The sequence below is a fragment of the Oryx dammah genome, unplaced genomic scaffold (genome assembly GCF_014754425.2).
Source record: "Oryx dammah isolate SB20612 unplaced genomic scaffold, SCBI_Odam_1.1 HiC_scaffold_11077, whole genome shotgun sequence".
Classification (NCBI taxonomy): Eukaryota; Metazoa; Chordata; class Mammalia; order Artiodactyla; family Bovidae; genus Oryx; species Oryx dammah.
In genome coordinates this window covers 20,807-39,659 of record NW_024080471.1, presented here as the reverse complement: position 1 = coordinate 39,659, position 18,853 = coordinate 20,807, and the positions used below count along the sequence as shown (strand labels likewise).

At 41.0% G+C, this 18,853-nt stretch overlaps 1 protein-coding gene across 1 annotated transcript in view; it reads right to left on the bottom strand.

Moving 5' to 3' along the window:
• The window catches only part of LOC120860439 (coiled-coil domain-containing protein 6), a gene marked incomplete at its 5' end in the record, with an annotated part of 58,971 nt that extends 41,477 nt beyond the window's left edge, over nucleotides 1-17,494 (bottom strand). Inside the window, 3 exons of the mRNA XM_040236239.1 lie at nucleotides 149-277; nucleotides 15,369-15,518; nucleotides 17,441-17,494. Of these exons, the coding sequence (XP_040092173.1) occupies nucleotides 149-277; nucleotides 15,369-15,518; nucleotides 17,441-17,494 (333 nt within the window). The remainder of the gene's footprint in view (nucleotides 1-148; nucleotides 278-15,368; nucleotides 15,519-17,440) is intronic.
• Nucleotides 17,495-18,853: the final 1,359 nt, after the last annotated feature.

The following is an 18,853-nucleotide window of genomic DNA, read 5'->3' as shown; positions in this document are numbered from 1 at the left end:
CCCACAGTGTGAAGAAAAAGTTGAAAAATGTTTTTCACTGATATTCCACAGAACCTTTTAAAGTCTGAAAGAACAGTTGATGATATGAGAAAAAAAAAAAAAGAACTATCCTAATTAAGGATAGAGAGAGAGAACCATACATTTTTACCTGTTCTAAGGTAAGCTGTTTAGAAATGGTATCATTCTCCAGTTTTTTAATTTTCTTCATCAGTTTGTTGACCTGGAATTCCTGCTCCTGCTCAAGATGCTGTTCTAGTTCAGCTTTCTCATGCTGCAACTGGAAAATGAAAAAAAAAACACAGATGTGGAAATCAAGACACTCAAAAGCCATGATAATGCTGGCTCTAAAAGCTGGTTAAACCAAGTATAGGAGGTCATCATAAAAGTTACCTTACTCATTTCTCTCGTATATCCAAATGTACACCTAATAACCCGCTCCTGATTCCTCTAACTTATAACCAAAATAATCAGAGTGCATAATCAGAGGCACTTGTCTGTCTGTATGTATACATATATATGTGTGTGTGTATATATACACACATATATATGTGTGTGTGTGTATATATATGTATATCAGAACATCAAACCATGATTAAACACCAATTTCAATTTTGAAGAACATGTAAGTGGTTGTCTCTGTAGGGAAGAACTGGGGATGAGGAAAAGAAGGAAACGTACTTTTCAGCACATATATAACCCTTGGAGACTTGAAAATTTTTATACCTTGGCCATAAAAAATATTTAAAAAATAGAAAATTTGCAACTGTCAGTTTTTATTAAATGAATTACAGTTTACTTGCATTCATGCAATTTACTTGCTTTTATACAATGTACATAGAGAGGGAAGAGAAATTACAATCACAAAAAATACCTGGTAAAGTATTCTGAATGCTATTTATGAGTGTACTAGTAAGCATACTTGGCAAAAATCAGTATAAATAATTAATTTCTTGTAATGAGACCAACTTCACACCTTCTACATCTTTTCTGAAAACCAAGAGGGAAAGCCTCTTATTTATGCAATTAAAAAATAAGGTTATGGGGTCACTGCAAAAGAAATCTTTAAAAAATGTACTCCAAACTTCAAAACCAAAAGAGAATAAAAGAAATTCAATGACACACAACTGGGGTCCTCATGAATCACTGTGCCTTATTTCCAATGTTCTCAGTTGGGAGGGGCTATTGATTCATAGTAGGGGTTAATAGGAATGAGCCACAGGGCCTGATATTTTCAGAACTACAGGCAAATTAAGCAAAAGCTATTAAACACAATGAAGCACACAGTTTGATTTTGAGGTCTAAGATGACCAATGCTCCCTAATTCTACCTCCAAAACCATTTCTTCAGGCAGGCACTGCATACCATGCTCATATTAGGCAGGCATGACACCTCCATATCTAATGTGATAAAACAGGTTACCAGACCAAGGTAACTCAGCTGGAACGTGGCAGAGCCTGGGGCCCAAACCATGCTCTAAACTCTAAACCAGAGTCCTCCTACCCGATCCTGAGCAAATCTGAGGGGCTGGCTAAACACTCTTCCATCCACAAGTGCCTAGTGCGCCCCTGGCGTTCGGAAGATTAAATGGCTAAATACAGACATGGATGCTTGCCCAGGGAAAGCTATGTCTCTTTGTGAACCCGTAGAGGGTGCATTGGACAAGAGAGAGAGCTCAGTGGGCCTAAAAACCTCAAAAGGTTATACTTAATCATCTCCTCAATTGAAACAATTTCCATTGCTTTGAAAGTACCATACTTGGTGTTTAAAAAGAAAACAAAAATGTTCAAAATCTGACATCTGTCTTTCAACATGGGAAATGTTGACTAAACAGATGCTGGTTTTCCTCCAACTGTTTTTTACATGCAACTCCAAAAGAGCTGGTCAACCTTGAAGGGACTCAAAAAGCAAGCAGATGTGAAGAGGTGCTTACAGTGACAAGTCTATTTTTAGCTAGCTCATTAAAATTCAGGTTCTGGAAGATCAAGCAGTAATTAAAGGAACTAAGAGGAATGGTCAGAGAGTGAGAACAGTTCTCAGCATTTCAGACACAAAGGCCCCCAGTGGGACAGGCATCAGTTATGAGGGGAAAAAGGCAGAACGAGCACCTCTTCATCTCACTCTTGCATTCTTTAAAAATTACCTGTGTGGTGTGTCTTCCTTCCACCTGCACAGTAGAGGCAGAAGGGAGTGAAATCTATAGTTAAGACATTATCTTTGCCCTAAAATACTTTATGAATGCTAAGCTTAAATGATATCTACTGGTTTAAGAAAAATGAACTTTTTGTCTTAAAACTTTTAAACCTTTTGCATAGTTTTCTTTAAATATTAGATGTGTTTTCTTCCAATATGGTTTTTAAAATACTGGCTGCGCCATTCTCAGTTGTGGCATGCAGGATCTTGGCTGCATCCTGTGTGATTTTTCACTGTACAGGGATTCTCTAGTTGCGGTGCACGGGCTTAGCTGCTCCATAGCATGTGGGATCTTAGTTCCCCGACCATGGATCGAACCTGTGTCCCCTGCATTGCAGGCTGGATTTTCAACCATTGGACTACCAGGGAAGTCTCTCCAATATGTTTTCAACTGCTGCCACTTTTATTTCAAAGAGCCTCCTTCTTCCCTTTTTTTTAGTGTTATACTTGTGCTCTTAAGTAAATTAAAATAATAAAGAGAAAGTGGTCATTGCTCAGTTGTGTCCATCTCTTTGCAACCCCATGGACCATAGCCCACCAGTCTCCTCTGTCCGTGGAATTCTCCAGGCAAGAATACTGGATGGAGTGGGTAGCCATTTCCTTCTCCAGGGGATCTTCCCAACCCAGGGATCAAACCTGAGTCTCCTGCATTGCAGGTGGATTCTTTACCATCTGAGCTGCCAGGGAAGCCCCAAACAATAAAGAATGCAATCTAATGTCAAAAAATCTCTCCCCTGACCCAGGCAGCAATTTGTCACAGAATTATTAATCTAAGCAAAGATTCTCATTGTCCTAGAGGAAAAGACTCACAGACAGATGGTCTAACACCATCAATAACTGATAAGGTATTTCCTTTAAGAATACTGATTCAGCTAGTAATGAAATCTAGAAAAGCTCTCAATTTTAAAAGGCTTTTTCCTTTCAAGAGCTATACCCAAAGGAAAATGTGATGATGAAGCTGTCATTACCAGAACTCAAACGAGGTCCCTGGGTTGTACAAACCATTTGGAAAATATCAAGCCATCCTGAGATATAACTCAGCCAAACACTCACAGTTTTCAACATCCCCCAAAGACAGACCTGGAACAAACAGCTTTGCTGCCTGTTTTGTTCGGCCATCTCTCAGGTGACAGGCAATTTAGGGGCAGGGCACAGAGTTAGTGTTCCAAACAGAACACTAGAAACAGAAAATCTGGTTCTTCCTTGGAACCAAGAAACCACCAATAAAAAGAGAAATACAGCAATAAATACAAAAACAACCCCCCAGAACAATCATGAGAAGAGAATTAAAATGGGCAAGAAGAGAGGCCAGAGTTTTCCTCACGACAATGCACCTGAGAAAATTTCAGAAATTATTTGTTTCAAACAGATACATGTAAATTCAAGCTATTTGGCCCCAACAGGACTTGAACCAACACCCTGAATCCATCTATTTTATTTTATTTTTGTTTTTTTATTTGGCTGCACCTCATGGCATACAGGATTTTAGTTCCCCAACCAAGGATAGAACTCATGCCCCATGCAGTGGAAGCAGGAAGCCCTAACTACCGGACCGCCAGGGAATTCCCTCCACCTGCTTGTTTTAAAGCTGTAGTCCATGACATCATAAACAAAAACCGTAAAAGGAAGACTGGTTTAGGTGACCCGGGACATATCAGAGATGATTTCCTGGTGACTCAGTGGTAAAGAATCTGCCTTCAGTGGAGGAGACCCAGGTTGGATGCTATGGTTGGGAAGATTCCCTGGAGAAGGGAATGGCTACCCACTCCAGTATTCTTGCCTGAAGAATCCCACGGACAGAGGAGCCTGGCGGGCTACGGTCCATGCGGTCACAAAGAGTCAGACACGACTGAGTGACTAACACTTTCACTTTTCAGGACCTATCAGAAAAACTAAACTCCAGTTTCATTACTGAGTAGCATCTTCAACATGGGCATACAATTTAAGCCATGATTTGAAATTTTTAATCAAAGGTCTAAATGTCGTAAGCAATTCTTAATCTTACTAATCAGGTCAGAGATCCTAAACTGGAACAAAAATCATTCAAACTGAGAAGTAAACAGGCAAGTAAATTCTATTAATGTGTTTGGAAAAAAAACCAAGAACTCATTTGCTTGCCTTTAATATATCTAAAGTAAAATGCTTAGGTAGATTAAAATTTGTCGTCAGAATCAGCATTTTCTGTAAAATATACTTCTTACAAAGTCAATCTCACAGATTACAGGAGAGCTTTAGAACTGTTAACCGTGCAATATATTGTACCATTAACAACAAGAAACCTTGGAGAATGGAAATTACATAACTGACGATCCATAAGCAGCACATTTACAATGGAATTAGGGTTATATAAATAAAGATTTGCTCCTTGGGATTCAGCATGAAAAATATATTAACATAAGTGAAAAAGCCATAAGCAAAAACACAACTACAAACCTGGAAATTTCTAAGCACTCAAATGTGAGCATTTTCTCATTGTATCCACTCACATATGAAGTCCCAAAGCCAATTTCCAGCCCATTAAAAAACATGAGTATAGCATTAAGTTGATCTAACACAGACTAGCTTTAAGCATCATTGAATTACCGATAATTGTTGTCTTTCTCATAATTTCCAAAGTTTTCTGGAGCCACTTCAGTGAACCAGGCTTCTTATATCAGAGATTCAAAAGCTCTTCACTGAATGGCTTTTATTCTGGGCAAAACCTTCTCCAGCAGGTACAGGCGCCACTGCAGGTGCACGTGAAGGTTGGTGCTTGGCCAGCCCACCCACCCAGCATGCAGCAGGTTTCCCAAATCCCAGGCTTGGCGAAGCGTGTTTCCAAGTCTGGGCCTGTTGTTAGTCCACCCAGAGCCAAGGCAGGCACGCCCTCTTGCCACCAGCCCCGGACTCAGCTTTTTCGATCCAACTCGAGGATAAACCCAAGATGCCCCCAGTTCTGTTTACACTTGTCAGTGCTAACCATTCTCTGTACAACCTGCAGTTTTGCAACCAACATCCCTCATTTATTGACAACTACCAAGAACTAGAGCCATCTGCACTGAACCAAATAAAGGCCACCACAGAACAGTGACTACATTAAATCACTGGATTGCCAAAAATAATTGTCATGTAGTTAACACAGTAAGCCCCCTACATGTGAACAAGTTTTATTCCAAGAGCGTGTTCTTAAGTCCAATTTCACAAAGTAAGCCTAGGTACCTGACTAACACAATCAGCTATATAGTGCCGCTCTTATCCTTGCTTCCAGACATCGATGGCTTGAAATAAAGATACTGTACTCTGTACAGAACTGTACAGCAAGTACACAAAAGCACAACCACTTGTAGAGGAAGCATGCGTGTGACAATGTATGCTAGACATGAGAACTAACTTACGTGAATGGACAAGTGAACAAACATTCGCATCGTTTAAAGTTTGCAGCTTAAAGGTTCACGTGTAGGGGACTTACTGTTCCAAGTAGTTAACATGGGCTTTGAAAAAAAAAAAAAAAACCTGTCTCTCACAATATTGAGTCTCTAAACCAATCTGAACAGCTCTGCTGAGCAGAAAGTCAACCTCCCACCTTCAATTCAGTGCATCACCACTAGACGCCTCCTGGGCCCACACTTAAGCCCACCTCCTTCCCCTTTCTGTCTCTGGTACCGTTATTCTCAGTCAATACCTCACATCTCATCAGTTACCAAATGCCATTAAGTCGGCCCCCAGAACAGCTGTCCAACACACCCTGCGCTTTCTGTGCTCTGGTTCAAATCGTTTACTCCTCTTCACTGGGCAACTGCCAAAGCTCCTAATCGATACCCCGGGTCCAGTGTAGCTCATGCTAAACTAAACTAGTAGGGTTTTCTATTCATTCAACACCCTGCTCGAAACCTTATAATGGCTCCCTCATTCGTGCAGAGTAAGCCCAAACTCATCTGTACAATGTTCAAGTCCACCTTCGATCCAGTCCCCATGCAAGTTCCCCATACTTTCACACTCAGCCTAAGTGACAGTCTAAGGTTTGCACACACAAATGCCTTCAAAGAATGATGAATCTCAGCACAGAGAGTGGTGGTAACTATGATTAAAGGCCCATCTCACGTCTTTTTCTAAAGACTCTTTTCCTGGAGGGAAAAAAAAAAAAAAACCACCCACATTTTAAAAACTGAAGGGACCTGCCCTGGCAGTCCAGTGGTTAAGGCTGCACCTTCTAACCCAGGGGGTGTAGGTTTGGTCCCTAGTCAGGGAGCCAAAGACCACATGCCTCATGACCAAAACATAAACCAGAAGCAATATCTTAACAAATTCAACAAGGACTTTTAAGAAATTGTCCACATCAAAAAAAGAAAAAAGAAACCTATCATCCTGGGCAAACGTGTCTGGAGACCACTCTGGTGCAGGGGCTTCTAGACCCCAAGTCCTGTTGGTCACCACACTAACAGGAGCCGCCGCACCCCAAGCCCAGTCCTGATCATTCTGTATCCTCTGCCTAGAGCACCTGAAGCTGTTTCTTCCAAATTTCTGCAACTTAGGGACGGCTCCAAAGACGCCTCCCACAGTGCCTTCCCACACACGCTCAGCATCATGTACACTCCCCCTCCTTCAGGCTGAGATGAGCACAGTCTGCCTTAATCCAAAACCAAAGTTTTGTGTTCTCTGATTCATCCAGATGAAGCAAAAAAAAAAAAAAAAAAAAAAAGGTTCACTTTTTTCCGATGGTATAGCTCTTCATGATTCCAGATTAAAGCGGAGGTGATTTATCTTTGTCCCCACCTTTGGCCAGCCCTGAGCTCTGACTTCTGAAACCCCAGCTCTGCACAACTGCCAAAAGCACAATTCAGCTTCTTAGCTGTTCTGTAACAAATAAATAGCAAATATGCTCAGGAAAAAGGGAGCCTTGGGTGCTGGGTCTCCTCTCAATTTCCACCTTCCCCAGATCTCCCCCGAGCAGTTCTTCGTGGTCTTGTTAATTTTTCCACTCGTCTTCAGTGAAGCTTGCCTGAATTATCTAATTGTGATTTTCAAAAAGGGAAAAAGTATACTTAACTTTTGAAAGGAAAAAAAATTGGTAGGCCCTTTCAGAAAATAAATTATTTGGGGGATGTTATTTTCTCGTCAGCCTCCCCAACACTGAGGACAAGCTCTCATCTGAGAGGAGGGCTCCAGTACCTGAGGCTTCTTGCCCACTTAGAATACCTCAGGGGCTAAGTCTGACCTTCCTAGATTTGATTCCTAATTGCATCATGCTGCTTAAAGTGTTAACACCTTTGAAAAAATCTAGTTAGATTTACAAAAAGATCCTCCATGAATAAGATAAAGGAATTCTTGAGGTTCTGGACTCAACCTGCCAAAAAAAAAAAAAAAAAAAATCCATTTTGTAAAAATTAACCCTTTCTTCTTTGAGAAGTAGAGAATATTTAACCCAAAGAAAGAAAGCATTTTAAGCTGAGACCCTATCATAAATTAAAAGAAAAAAAAAAAGGAAAGTAAAGATAATTAGTAGTAGGATACATCTCTGTATTTTAAGGTAATTACTAACTGGGCTGACTGTAAACTTTTTAACATGAAAAAAAAATTACCCAAGAAATGCAGAACACTGCAACATTTATAACTGCAAAGTTTAAAATCTTTTGCACAGCATTTCCAGTGATAGTTCAAGTCCATCTACAGTGCAGCCAAGTATCATTCAATCTCCAAGATTCACCTTTTCAACTAGAAAGAACAATGCCACCCCTACCCTAGTGAGTAAAGCGACTTCTCACTCCAGTTTCATCTCATTATTTTTCATTTCCTTCTATTTTTATTTTCTACCTGCATTTCTCCATATTTTGTCCAAGAAGTCAACCTGAAAAGCTGCTAAGCCCTAACCCTTGCTCTTGTATTTTGGGGAATCCAGGCTGGCACATTAACTCCAGCCATAATGGTAACATACTACACACATTTTGCACATTTGAAAAAAAAAAAAAAAAAAACAACGCAGTGATTTGTGAAGACTAAAAGAACTGCCTCAAGTTTATTGTATTTTCTAATCATAATGCAGATTACGTTGGACTGAGATTTCTGGCATGCTGCTAACAGGAAAATTCTGCCTTATAATTTGGCCTCTGGTGGTTGTGGCATTTAAAATGCAATAAACACACCCCAGGAGCCCTCTGCAGATGTATTGTGAACACAATGTATAAGCCCCCTATTCCATGAAAAGAAACAAAGAACACACGCAGCTGAGAGTCAGATAATGTGGAGTGAAAAACAACAAGGAGAATGACACACAAAATAACTCACAACTCAACTTTGCCCCAAATGTTCTGTTAGCTATTAGGTGATAGCCAATTTTTCTGCTCAGCATTAATAGCCCTGAAAAACTAAAAGCCAACAGGGCCACTGGTCGAGCCAGCTTAATGAAGAACATATTTCAAGGTCTCTTCTCCTCTGCCACGGGAGAACAAGTCTTCACCTGAATAGATGTGACAGCAGCGTTCGCCTCAGTGCCTTTAAAATGAACTAAACAGGGTTTCATACATATTTATCACCCTGACATGTGATTCTGCTGCCTGAACAAACAAGATCACTACACTGCCATCTTAGTGACTTGGAGAACTTGGAGTAAACGAAGGCAGCCTCAGATTCTGGCGTACAGGCTTCAGAAGGGAATTGGACATCTACGCTCACTTCTAGTGCCTGCGGACAAGCCTGCCCTCCACAGACACAGCCTTGAAGGGACTAAAGAAGGGCACGCGGCAGAAGAAAACCTGCCTCCGTTCAGATGCGAAAGGAAGGAGAAACTACCGCTCCGGGTTGAGGGGAGGGGAGAGAGGAGGTACAGGAATGTAAGCCTTTGTCTAGGTCAACGGGCAGATTCAGGGACTTCTCGCAAGCCTTACTCTGTTTCATTCCTGTGCAAACGCAGATGGAAGAATCATGCTATTACAGAACAGCCTTCTGAACGTCTCAGCTCTGTATCACTTGGCAACGGCGGCTTCAGCAGTGGTTTTTGCCCACAACTTCCTTCCTTCCCTCCATATATCACCTCTCCACAGATGCTAGCAATCTGCAACTGCTGCAATTCCCGGAGGCGTTCTCACCTCAGGGACCAAGTCAACAATAGTAACAATAAGTCGTGCCACTTAACAAGAGATCCAGAAAACTTTTGTTCTTGAGTGCTTTCCGCCATCAATAAGAAAAATGTGTCTCCTCAGTAAGAGAATGAGTACAATCATTTTCATTATATTAATAGCTACAGTGGCATTGTTTTCTGAGGACCAGATCCAATTTCAAATGTGACTCTACAGTTCAAGACTACAAACGTATTTGTTATTTTAAGGTCTAAAGTTTGCAAACTGGATTAGAGTGGAAACATTCAGAGAGATATATAATATTCAGCACTCCTATCTCAGTCCTGTTCCAGGCTTTTAAATAAAGGGGAAAAAAAATTCATTAACTTTTGGCAGCAGTATTGGTGGAGAAAAGTGTAGGCAACAATTGAACAGGGCTTCCCAAGAGCAGGAAGTGAACCTGATGCCTTGGGCTTACAGAAAAGCAAGTGAGAAAATCCACTGGGGCTAAAATCTCTATCCATCTCAGCAACAACAGGTCTTCCAGTTGGTATTGGTGACTGGTGCTTAACTGTCAGCCAGAGGAATTAGGGTTTTGTTGTGTTTTTTTTAAAGAGCGGCCAGTGGAATGAATTGGATCACAGCTGACAAGACAGTTAAGCCAATCATAAAAGCATTTTGTTTATGCTAGCTCTAAATGAACAATCTGGGTAGTCCAGAATCTTCCTGACTTTGCAAGGGGCTCCAGTGCACTGCAGTCTATGCGGTCCATGATAAACAGATGCAATTATGATAGTGAAACCGAGTAAGACCCTGCAGGACCACCCCAGGGATAGACCTCCATCTTACCCCTACCCCTGCCTTGGCCCCTGCCTCTTGTTTGTAGAAAAGCTTTAAATTTGCTCTTTGGTTACATAGCAGATTTAATTAGAGAAGTGAGAAAATAGTCGAGCAAGACAAAATAATAATAGTTAAGCCATACAACAAAGACAAAGACCTTTATTTTATTTCCTCCTCAGGGCTATAAATAATATCCTGAGCCATGTCCTTGAGTTGTTGTGCAGATACTAAAACCCCCACTAGGTGGAAGAAGTTAGCTGCATGCTGACCACCAGTATAAATAAATCCCAGACTGGTTGGAACCAGAAGACTGATGGCTGAGATTCCAGAAACATCACTATTTCCTCACCATCAACCCACCAGAGAACTGGGCATGAGCTGATCATGCACCCTGTGTCTCTCTCCCCTCAATGTCTTTCAAAACCCTTCCCGAAAAGCCATGGAGGAGCTCATGTCTTTTGAGCACAAGCTACCTATTCTCCTTGTTTGGTGCCCTGCAGTAAACACTGTACTTTCTTTCACCACAGCCTCATCAGTGGACCAGCTCTGGTGCACATCAGGTTAAGCAGACCCCAGTCTGGTTTGGTAACAATTGCAAGACTATGAGCTCTCAAGTTCAGTGATACAGCTGGAGGTTTCAAACCATAAGGACAAAATAGGTATTTTTAAAACTTTCTTCTTAGGAAGTAAGATATTTTCTAATTACAAAAGTAATGCATGTTGCCTCCACAAACTGAGAAGGAAAGGAGCACAAGAAAGTTAACATCCCTAAGCTCAGCACCCAAGTATAATTACAGCCAACATTTCAGAGAATAGTCTTTCAGACTTTTTTTTTTCCTAGCATAGATATTAAGAATCTGATGAAGAATTTGATCACAAAACATTCCTTATACACTTTAATTACAAATTATGATTAAGCAACAAATGTCTCTTCAAGGCATTCCAGAGCTGAATTTAGTTCTAGTGTAGGCTTGGCATTAGACTAGAAGGCTCCTTTTTAGGACAGTTCTTAGCGTCAAGTCATCGATCGCATGGTCCAGGCTCAGAAGGAAGCAGATTTTTCAGACAAGAGTCTTTGCAAAACCAAGGTATCTCTCTAGCAGATGTATACAAAAATAAAGGAGAAAAACTGCATGCTACTTTGTGCCTGTGTCTTTGTTTGCTTTAGACAGGATTAACATTTGGAGGTGTTGAACCTATCTTCCAAACATGATCTTTTAACAGGGCAAAGAGATTTCTATTCATCTACTTAAATACATGTGATTCAGTTTTTATAGGTATTCGATACCATCTGTATCACAGCAGATGGAAAAGGAGGTATCTCCTTTATAGTGATAATCTCATTTTGTTCTCAAGGCCAAAGAATTCCTTTGAAATGCACATAAAAGCAACACTCACTATCACAGACAACAGCCGTTGCACAAGCAACAAAACCAAAATTGCTCCATAAATAGCCTCTACGCGGCCTCTGGGTGAAAACTGTTAAACACTTCCCTGGCGAACACGTCAATTTACTCCTCTGTCCATCAGTGTCACCGGCAGCACGGTTTCTCTTAGTAGGCTATCATAACAAGTTCTTATCCAGAAGCAAGCATCCTAGAGAGTCATATTAAAAGTAATTACACAGTGGGAAAAGTCTATTGGTACCAATTACTCTGAAAATCTTCCAGATGGAGATTAGTTCTACCACACTGGGTGGCAGAAAATGTGAGGCTGCAACAAAGGACTGGCTGAAATCCTTCAGGAAAGCCCGGGGGATGGGTACAGTAGGCCTACAGCCCTTCTTTCCAGCAGTTATACAAGAGCCTTCCAGCTGGCCAAAGGTACAGGGGTTCACCACAAAACGGCGTGCAGTTGATCCCTGGTGTCTAAAGTGAGGGATCACTATTCATGTCACAGTAGGCACAGCTCTGGAGCTTGCCAGAGACTTCAACCTCACACTACCTGCCGTCAGTGTCTTTTCAAAAGTCTTAGAAAGAACCAGAAGCATGGAATAAGGTTATTTCTTATGGATTCAGTTTCAGTTTGAAAAAGTTCTTGGGGATGGGTGGTGGGAATGGTGGTGTGGAATGTGAGTGTACTTAATGCCACTGAATTACACTCTCAAAACTGGCTGCAATGGCAAGGTTTACGTCTATGTTATAGATACTTTTGTGAAAGTTGCTCAGTCGTGTCCCACTCTTTGCGACCGCATGGATTGTACAATCCACAGAATTCTCCAGGCCAGAATACTGGAGTGGGGAGCCATTCCCTTCTCCAGGGGATCTTCCCAACTCAGGGATCGAACCCAGGTCTCCCACATTACAGGTGGATTCTCTACCAGCTAAGCTACGAGGGAAGCCCAAGGGTACCAGAGTGGATAGCCTATCCCTTCTCCAGCGGATCTGCCCGACCCAGAACTCAAACCAGAGGCTCCTGCATTTTACTACTATATACACACATGGAATTCCCTTATACAGGGCTTCCCTGATGACTCTGTGGGTAAAGAATCTGCCTGCAGTGCAGGAGACACAGGAGACACGGGTTCAGTCCCTGGGCTGGGAAGATCCCCTGGAGGAGGAAACAGCAACCCGCTCCAGCATTCTTGCCTGAGAAATCCCATGGACAGAGGAGCCTGGTGGGCTACAGTTTAAAGGGTTACAAAGAGTCAGACATGACAGAGACGAAGCGCACACACACACACTCTCTCTCTCTCACTCACTCACACACACACACACACACTCTCTCTCTCACTCACTCACACACACACACACTCTCTCTCACTCACACACACACACACACACACTCTCACACACACACACTCTCTCTCTCTCTCTCTCTATATATATATATATATAGAAAGTAAAGTAAAGTGAAGTCACTCAGTCGTGTCCGACTCTGCAACTCCATGGACTATAACCCACCAGGCTCCTCCATCCATGGACTTTTCTAGGCAAGGTACTGGAGTGGGTTGCCATTTCCTTCTCTAGGGGATCTTCCCAACCCAGGGATCAAACCAGGGTCCCACACTGCGGGCAGACGCTTTACCATCTGAGCCACCAGGGAATCATATATATCTATATGTCTCTGAGACATGAATATATATATATATAATATATGAAAATAAAATCTAGGAACCAAGCGGGGATTCATGTCTCAGAGACATGTTGACCATCCATTTGCCCAGGTTCTACAAGTGGGATTACTAATGAGCTACAGATCCACCTAGAACTCCCCAAACAACAGACTTACATCCTCGTACTGAACATTTTGTTTTGACTAAGGGTGAACATAAGACCCAGACATGTGAAGACCAGGGCTCCACATTACATACTACTTTGGGTAACATTTTTTTGCATTGTCCAGTTTGTATTAATGCATTACCCAGTCTCTTTAGAAAGATCCCTGCCCCTCAAAAAATTTAAGTTTTTAATATATGAAAATTTTTTCTCCTGACCAAGTAAAACTATTTCTTTTAATGTAAGAATTCTGAAAAACAATCTGGAAAAAATAATAATCAAAAAAAAAACACAAAACCTACGTTTCTCCAAGTTATAGCTTTATTTATAAGATGTTCAGAGCTTAAATTTTAAGTTCAAACCTTCTTATGCCAAATATATTACTATAATTAACGTCTTTCTGTTGCACATGGCTCTTAGGCATTCACTCTATCCAGTAGCTTGCTTTAAGGGACATCAATGTCCTTGGAAAGAAGGTGGGTCATGATAATAAGCTAATGAGAGGCTAGTTTAAACTACACATTAGAGAACAACTCACAATGAAAATGAGCCTTTCTTGAGAAAAAGAAAGCATGGTCTGGCTAGGATACTGACTGCTTTATAATGTACTTTAATCAAAGATTCCAAATACCAATGACTATGCAAGTTGAAAACAAAAAAATGTTTCTTGAAGTGTTAAAAATTAGGGCATCTGATTACACACAAAACTCAGAAAAGGAAGCCTTAAAGCAACATGCAGAATAATTAGTCTAATGCTGCCAAGGTGTGATACGAGTCAAAGTCAAACTAATCTTCTACCTTATTTCTCCTCTAAATCAGAATGCACAGGAATAAAGAAAACATTTCAACACAGAAATTCCACCATAAATCTCCGCTAGGTAATACTGACCGAGGATCTCTATCCGTCACATTCCAACAGCTACCATATAAATCAAATTTTGTACAAGATCATAGTGGTATCTTTATTCAATAATTAGGTAGGAAAATAAGAATAAAAAGATGGGTATAAGGTGCCTGGACCATTGCATTGTCTTAACACTAAACATTCTGGTCTCTTCTTCCAACATTTGATATGTTAGAAGGTAAGAGAAGAATTTAGGAAGGTTTTTTTAGGCGCCAAATATCCTTTCGCTATAATACATATTATCATTATACATATATACATATCATTAGAATACATATTTTGATCAAATTAATGAGTGAAATTGTTAGTAATGCCAGTGAATAGAAAATACAAGGAAAGATTTCTACCTTTTACAGCCATCTGAAAAAAATACCAATAATAGTTCTCTTTGGATAATTTTATACCTATTCACTATTTTGGACATGTTGTGTTAAATAATGAAAACTCAATGACCCACTGTTCTCAAGTTCATACTAAATAACCTGCATGATATTTGCTAAACAAATCTTACTTTTGTAATTTACTAATAAGCTTCAAGGAGAGGAAAACAAAACAAACAGGAGGGGAAGGTAGAAAAATCTAACTAGAAAAATTAGAATTTCTGTATGTTTTGTGCATTGTCTTCTATATACTTAGTGATTGATGTTAAGTTTCAACATTTGTTATTTGTTCAGTAACATATTACTCACCCATCTAAACACAACTGATTGTGCATAATTTTAACTATCCCAGATACATATATTTTTCTCCCCTCAAAGTGGCATTTCCCTTTGTATCTTCATATATTAGTACAAAAGACCTACTTCTGGTTGCCAAAAACGTCCATAGATTCATTATAGATTCAATATAAAAAGAGAAAGAAATCTCACAGTTGGCGTTAACTCTCATAACCCCAAAATACCGCATACATCATTGACTCCTGTGCTAAGGCCTCAGAATCATCAGCAATTTCTTAAAATGGTCAGGGTATAAAATATCTTACCTCACCTAAGCAGATGAGCTGGGAACCACAGTCTTGAGTATTACACTGCTGCCATCTTCACTTAGGTATTTTAATCTCTAAAGAATTTTAGCTACAACCTCATCAGCAAATGTTTCAAGCAAAGTGCTAGATCAAAGTCATTATTTTCCCCCCTAGAGAAGAAAACAGGCAGGGAAGATAAGAGAGGAGAAAAGGTAATTTACCTGCATCAATTTTCTGGAGAGCTCATTAGTGAGGAACTCTTCTTCCTTCTCGTAATTTACAGCAAGGGTTTCTTTCTCCTTCTGCAAAGCTTGAATTTTCTTGAATAAAGTGTTACTTATGAATTCTTCTTCCTGCTCAGCCCGGGCTTGCTGTTAGAATTTTCAAAAAAAGAGAAAAACAAAACAAAAATATGTTAAGCAAATAGGAATTTACTAATTGAAATATAGTTCTTATTTTCAGAAAGGGCACCCATTTTAATTAGAGCTCTATTTTTAACTGTGAACCAATATACCCCAAGATGACAAAACAGAGGAATTGAGTAGCAACCATAAAAGTAAATCTGTTACCCCAAAGGGACTTCCTGTACTATCATCTTAAATGGATAGTGTGACAGGCGCTCAGTTGTGTCTGACTCTTTGCGACCCCTTGGACTGTAGCCTGCTAGGCTCCTCTGTCCATGGGATTCTCCAGGCAAAAATACTGGAGTGGGTTGCCATTCCCTTTTCCAGGGGATCTTCCCAACCCACGGGTCGAACCCAGGTCTCCTGCATTTTGCAGGTAGATTCTTTACTGTCTGAGCCAACAGGCAAGCCCTATTAAAGAGATATTTCAAAGAACTTAACAAAGATGGTTTGCAGTTTTTAGAAGCTATCCCAAATCAATCACCAGAATACAGAAAGCTCCTTCTCCTATGGCAGACGGGTCCAATGCTGCGGCATGCATATTAATTCATGACAACTCTCCACAAGTCTCCTCATTCGAAGGGTTCAGAGTTAAAACACCTAGGTACCATCTTTTACTGAAGCAAAGAAGTACCGTTTATCAAAGTAAAATCATGTCACCTCTTCAAGATGTTACTGAAAGGGTTTGGATATGAAATTTGAAAAGCAATACAGATAGACATAGATGAATTTACATGTTCATTAAATACTTATTGGAAGGAAATATAGCAAACAGCTAAAAGGTAGCTGTTGCAAAGAGTCTAGGGGATGAAAGACAAGGATGGATGAGAGGAGCGTCATTTTTCCCTTACTTCCCTACTGGGAATTTTTTGGAGGTGAGGGCAAGGACAGGCGTTACTAAATGTTAAAAACAGAAGAAAAGGGAGTCAGGCATCATTCAATGGAGATGAAAATATTCTCCCATAGATTTCTCCCTCCACTTGTGTTTTAACAGAATAAACAGAAAAACCTAGTCATCCTTGCAGGAAACCAGTTTTTTTTAGAAAATGGGGGCTTGTTCTAAAGGGACTCAACTCTCTTCAAAGTATCTTTTAAGCTGCAACATTTTGATGCATGAGTCCCCAGTAAAGCAGTCCTATTTCATCTGCCAAATCCAAGAAGCAAACAACTGCAGCAATTCCAAGCCTCCAACACCTGTCACTTAATCAAGACAAAGACAGCCAGAGGGTAAGAGAAGAAAAGGGCACCTACCTGAAACAATCGCCACCTTTTATTGTAAAAGGTCCACCTTTTATTGTAAAAGGTCTGACAGCCACTCCCAACTCTCCTGGCTGGGCTGGTGGAATTGCCACCCCCACCTGGAGAGCGTTGGTTTCTGGGGAGTTCATCCTCCCTGCTCCCCATCATAGGCAGGAAGGACGCCAGTGCCTGGAACTACCTGCCAAGCAAATCTACCAAAGAAAGTCACGTGTATGTAGTACTAAGACTGAAAAAAGAGCTACATAGAAAATGGAAGCTTGGGGAAGAGGTCTGGCTCTCCAGTTCTTTAAGACATCATCTGGCGTAGGCCAGGAGAAGTAAGCAACAAAGAACACATCACTCAGCTAATAAGGTTTTATGACCAGCCAAGCGCACCCAGGGAGCAGGCTGGAGGTTCCCAGAGTTCCCTTACACATTCTGTAATTCATCAGCGCTTCTCAAGGTCGTGCTCTTTACCCAGTGGTCAAGGAAGCACAGCCCAGGACTGGCACTTCTCCCCTTTAAATTGACCCCCAACTCGGCTTCAAAACTCTAAGACTTCAAGATCTAGTGCACTGGGCAGGAATCCAAAGCATTTCTTTCGGGCATATATGACACACACATCCAAGCCCGCAATCTGTTCAAGTTACCTGTTTTTCTGGTTTTGACTGACAAAGTTCTATATGATTTGAATTTTGATTATTCTAAAAGGAACAGGACAAAAAGGTAGAGAGGGGAACTGTAATGCCTTTGCAGGTGATTCTGCACTTAAATTTCAAAAGGATGTTTACCATAAACTCACTTCATTATCAGATCAGACTCAACTTCTTGTGTGTTACCTGGCATTCTCTATATAGATGGCTGGTAAATTTACCCACAGTCCAGTAACAGAGAACCAGGCCCCAAGGCCCAGCAGACTATTACTCCCTTTGCACAGGGACCTAGAAGTGAGAAGCTGAAAATAACAGGTCAGGCCCTAAAAGTTTAAAAATAAAAAGGATTGGGGGCAAGCTAGGTCTGTTCTGTAAGTGCCTTCCAAAGTAAGTGATGGTTGTGAGAGACCCAGGCTTTAGCCAACAAAACTTGTCACCATTTTAGAACAGCCACTTATTTCTAGGCAATAGAAATAGAAAAAGCTCTCCAAGGACCCACCAACAACACGAGGAACTGTTCTATAGAGGCTGGTTAAAGTCTATCTAATTTAACAAGGGATTAACCAGGCCTGACACAGACCTCCTTTCACTAAGTTTTTGCACTGGGGATTGTTACTCTGCTTCCCATAGCATCTACACACACAGACAAAAAACATCTATCTGGGAGATAAGACTCCAGGTCCCCAATCATAAAACTAGTTCACCCTTTCTCCAACTGGTCACAGAGCATTTTTAAGCAATTAATTCACAAATGAGGGAAAAAGACAGGTGTTATATCCAATACGGCTCCAGAGAAAATTGTTTAAAAACTCAGCTCTAGTGTACTGACGACCATGGGTAAACACGATCATCAGAGTAGGTGCCATGCATCAGAGACAAGCAAGAAGCATCCATTTGGATTTTCCCTGCAGCTTTCCCTCTACTCTTTAGGCATTATCTTCTCAATCTTCATCTCAAATCCTGTCTTTTTCTTCTCCTTAAATCTAAAACAGGCTTCCCAGGTGGCGTTAGTGGTAAAGAAACTGCTTGCCAATGCAGGAGATGCAAGAGAGAGACAGAGGTTCGACCTCTGGGTGGGGAAGATCCCCTGGAGTAGGGAATGGCAACCACCTCCAGTATTCCTGCCTAGAGAATCCCATGGACAGAGGAGCCTGGCAGGTTCCAGACCACAGGGTCACAAAGAGCTGAACATGCCTGAAGTGACTTAGCATGTATGCACACACACACACACACACACACATTCCAAAACAGCCCTTTTCGTTTAGGCTGTAAAAGCAATCACTTTTCCAATTTATCTCCCTGAAAGAAGCCAAGAGCTAGGCAGTCCACAGACTAGGAGCAAAACAGGCCAGGTGCTATTTGCAAGGATCTTGGGGTTGGACAGGTGGACAGAACAGAGATAAAAACGGG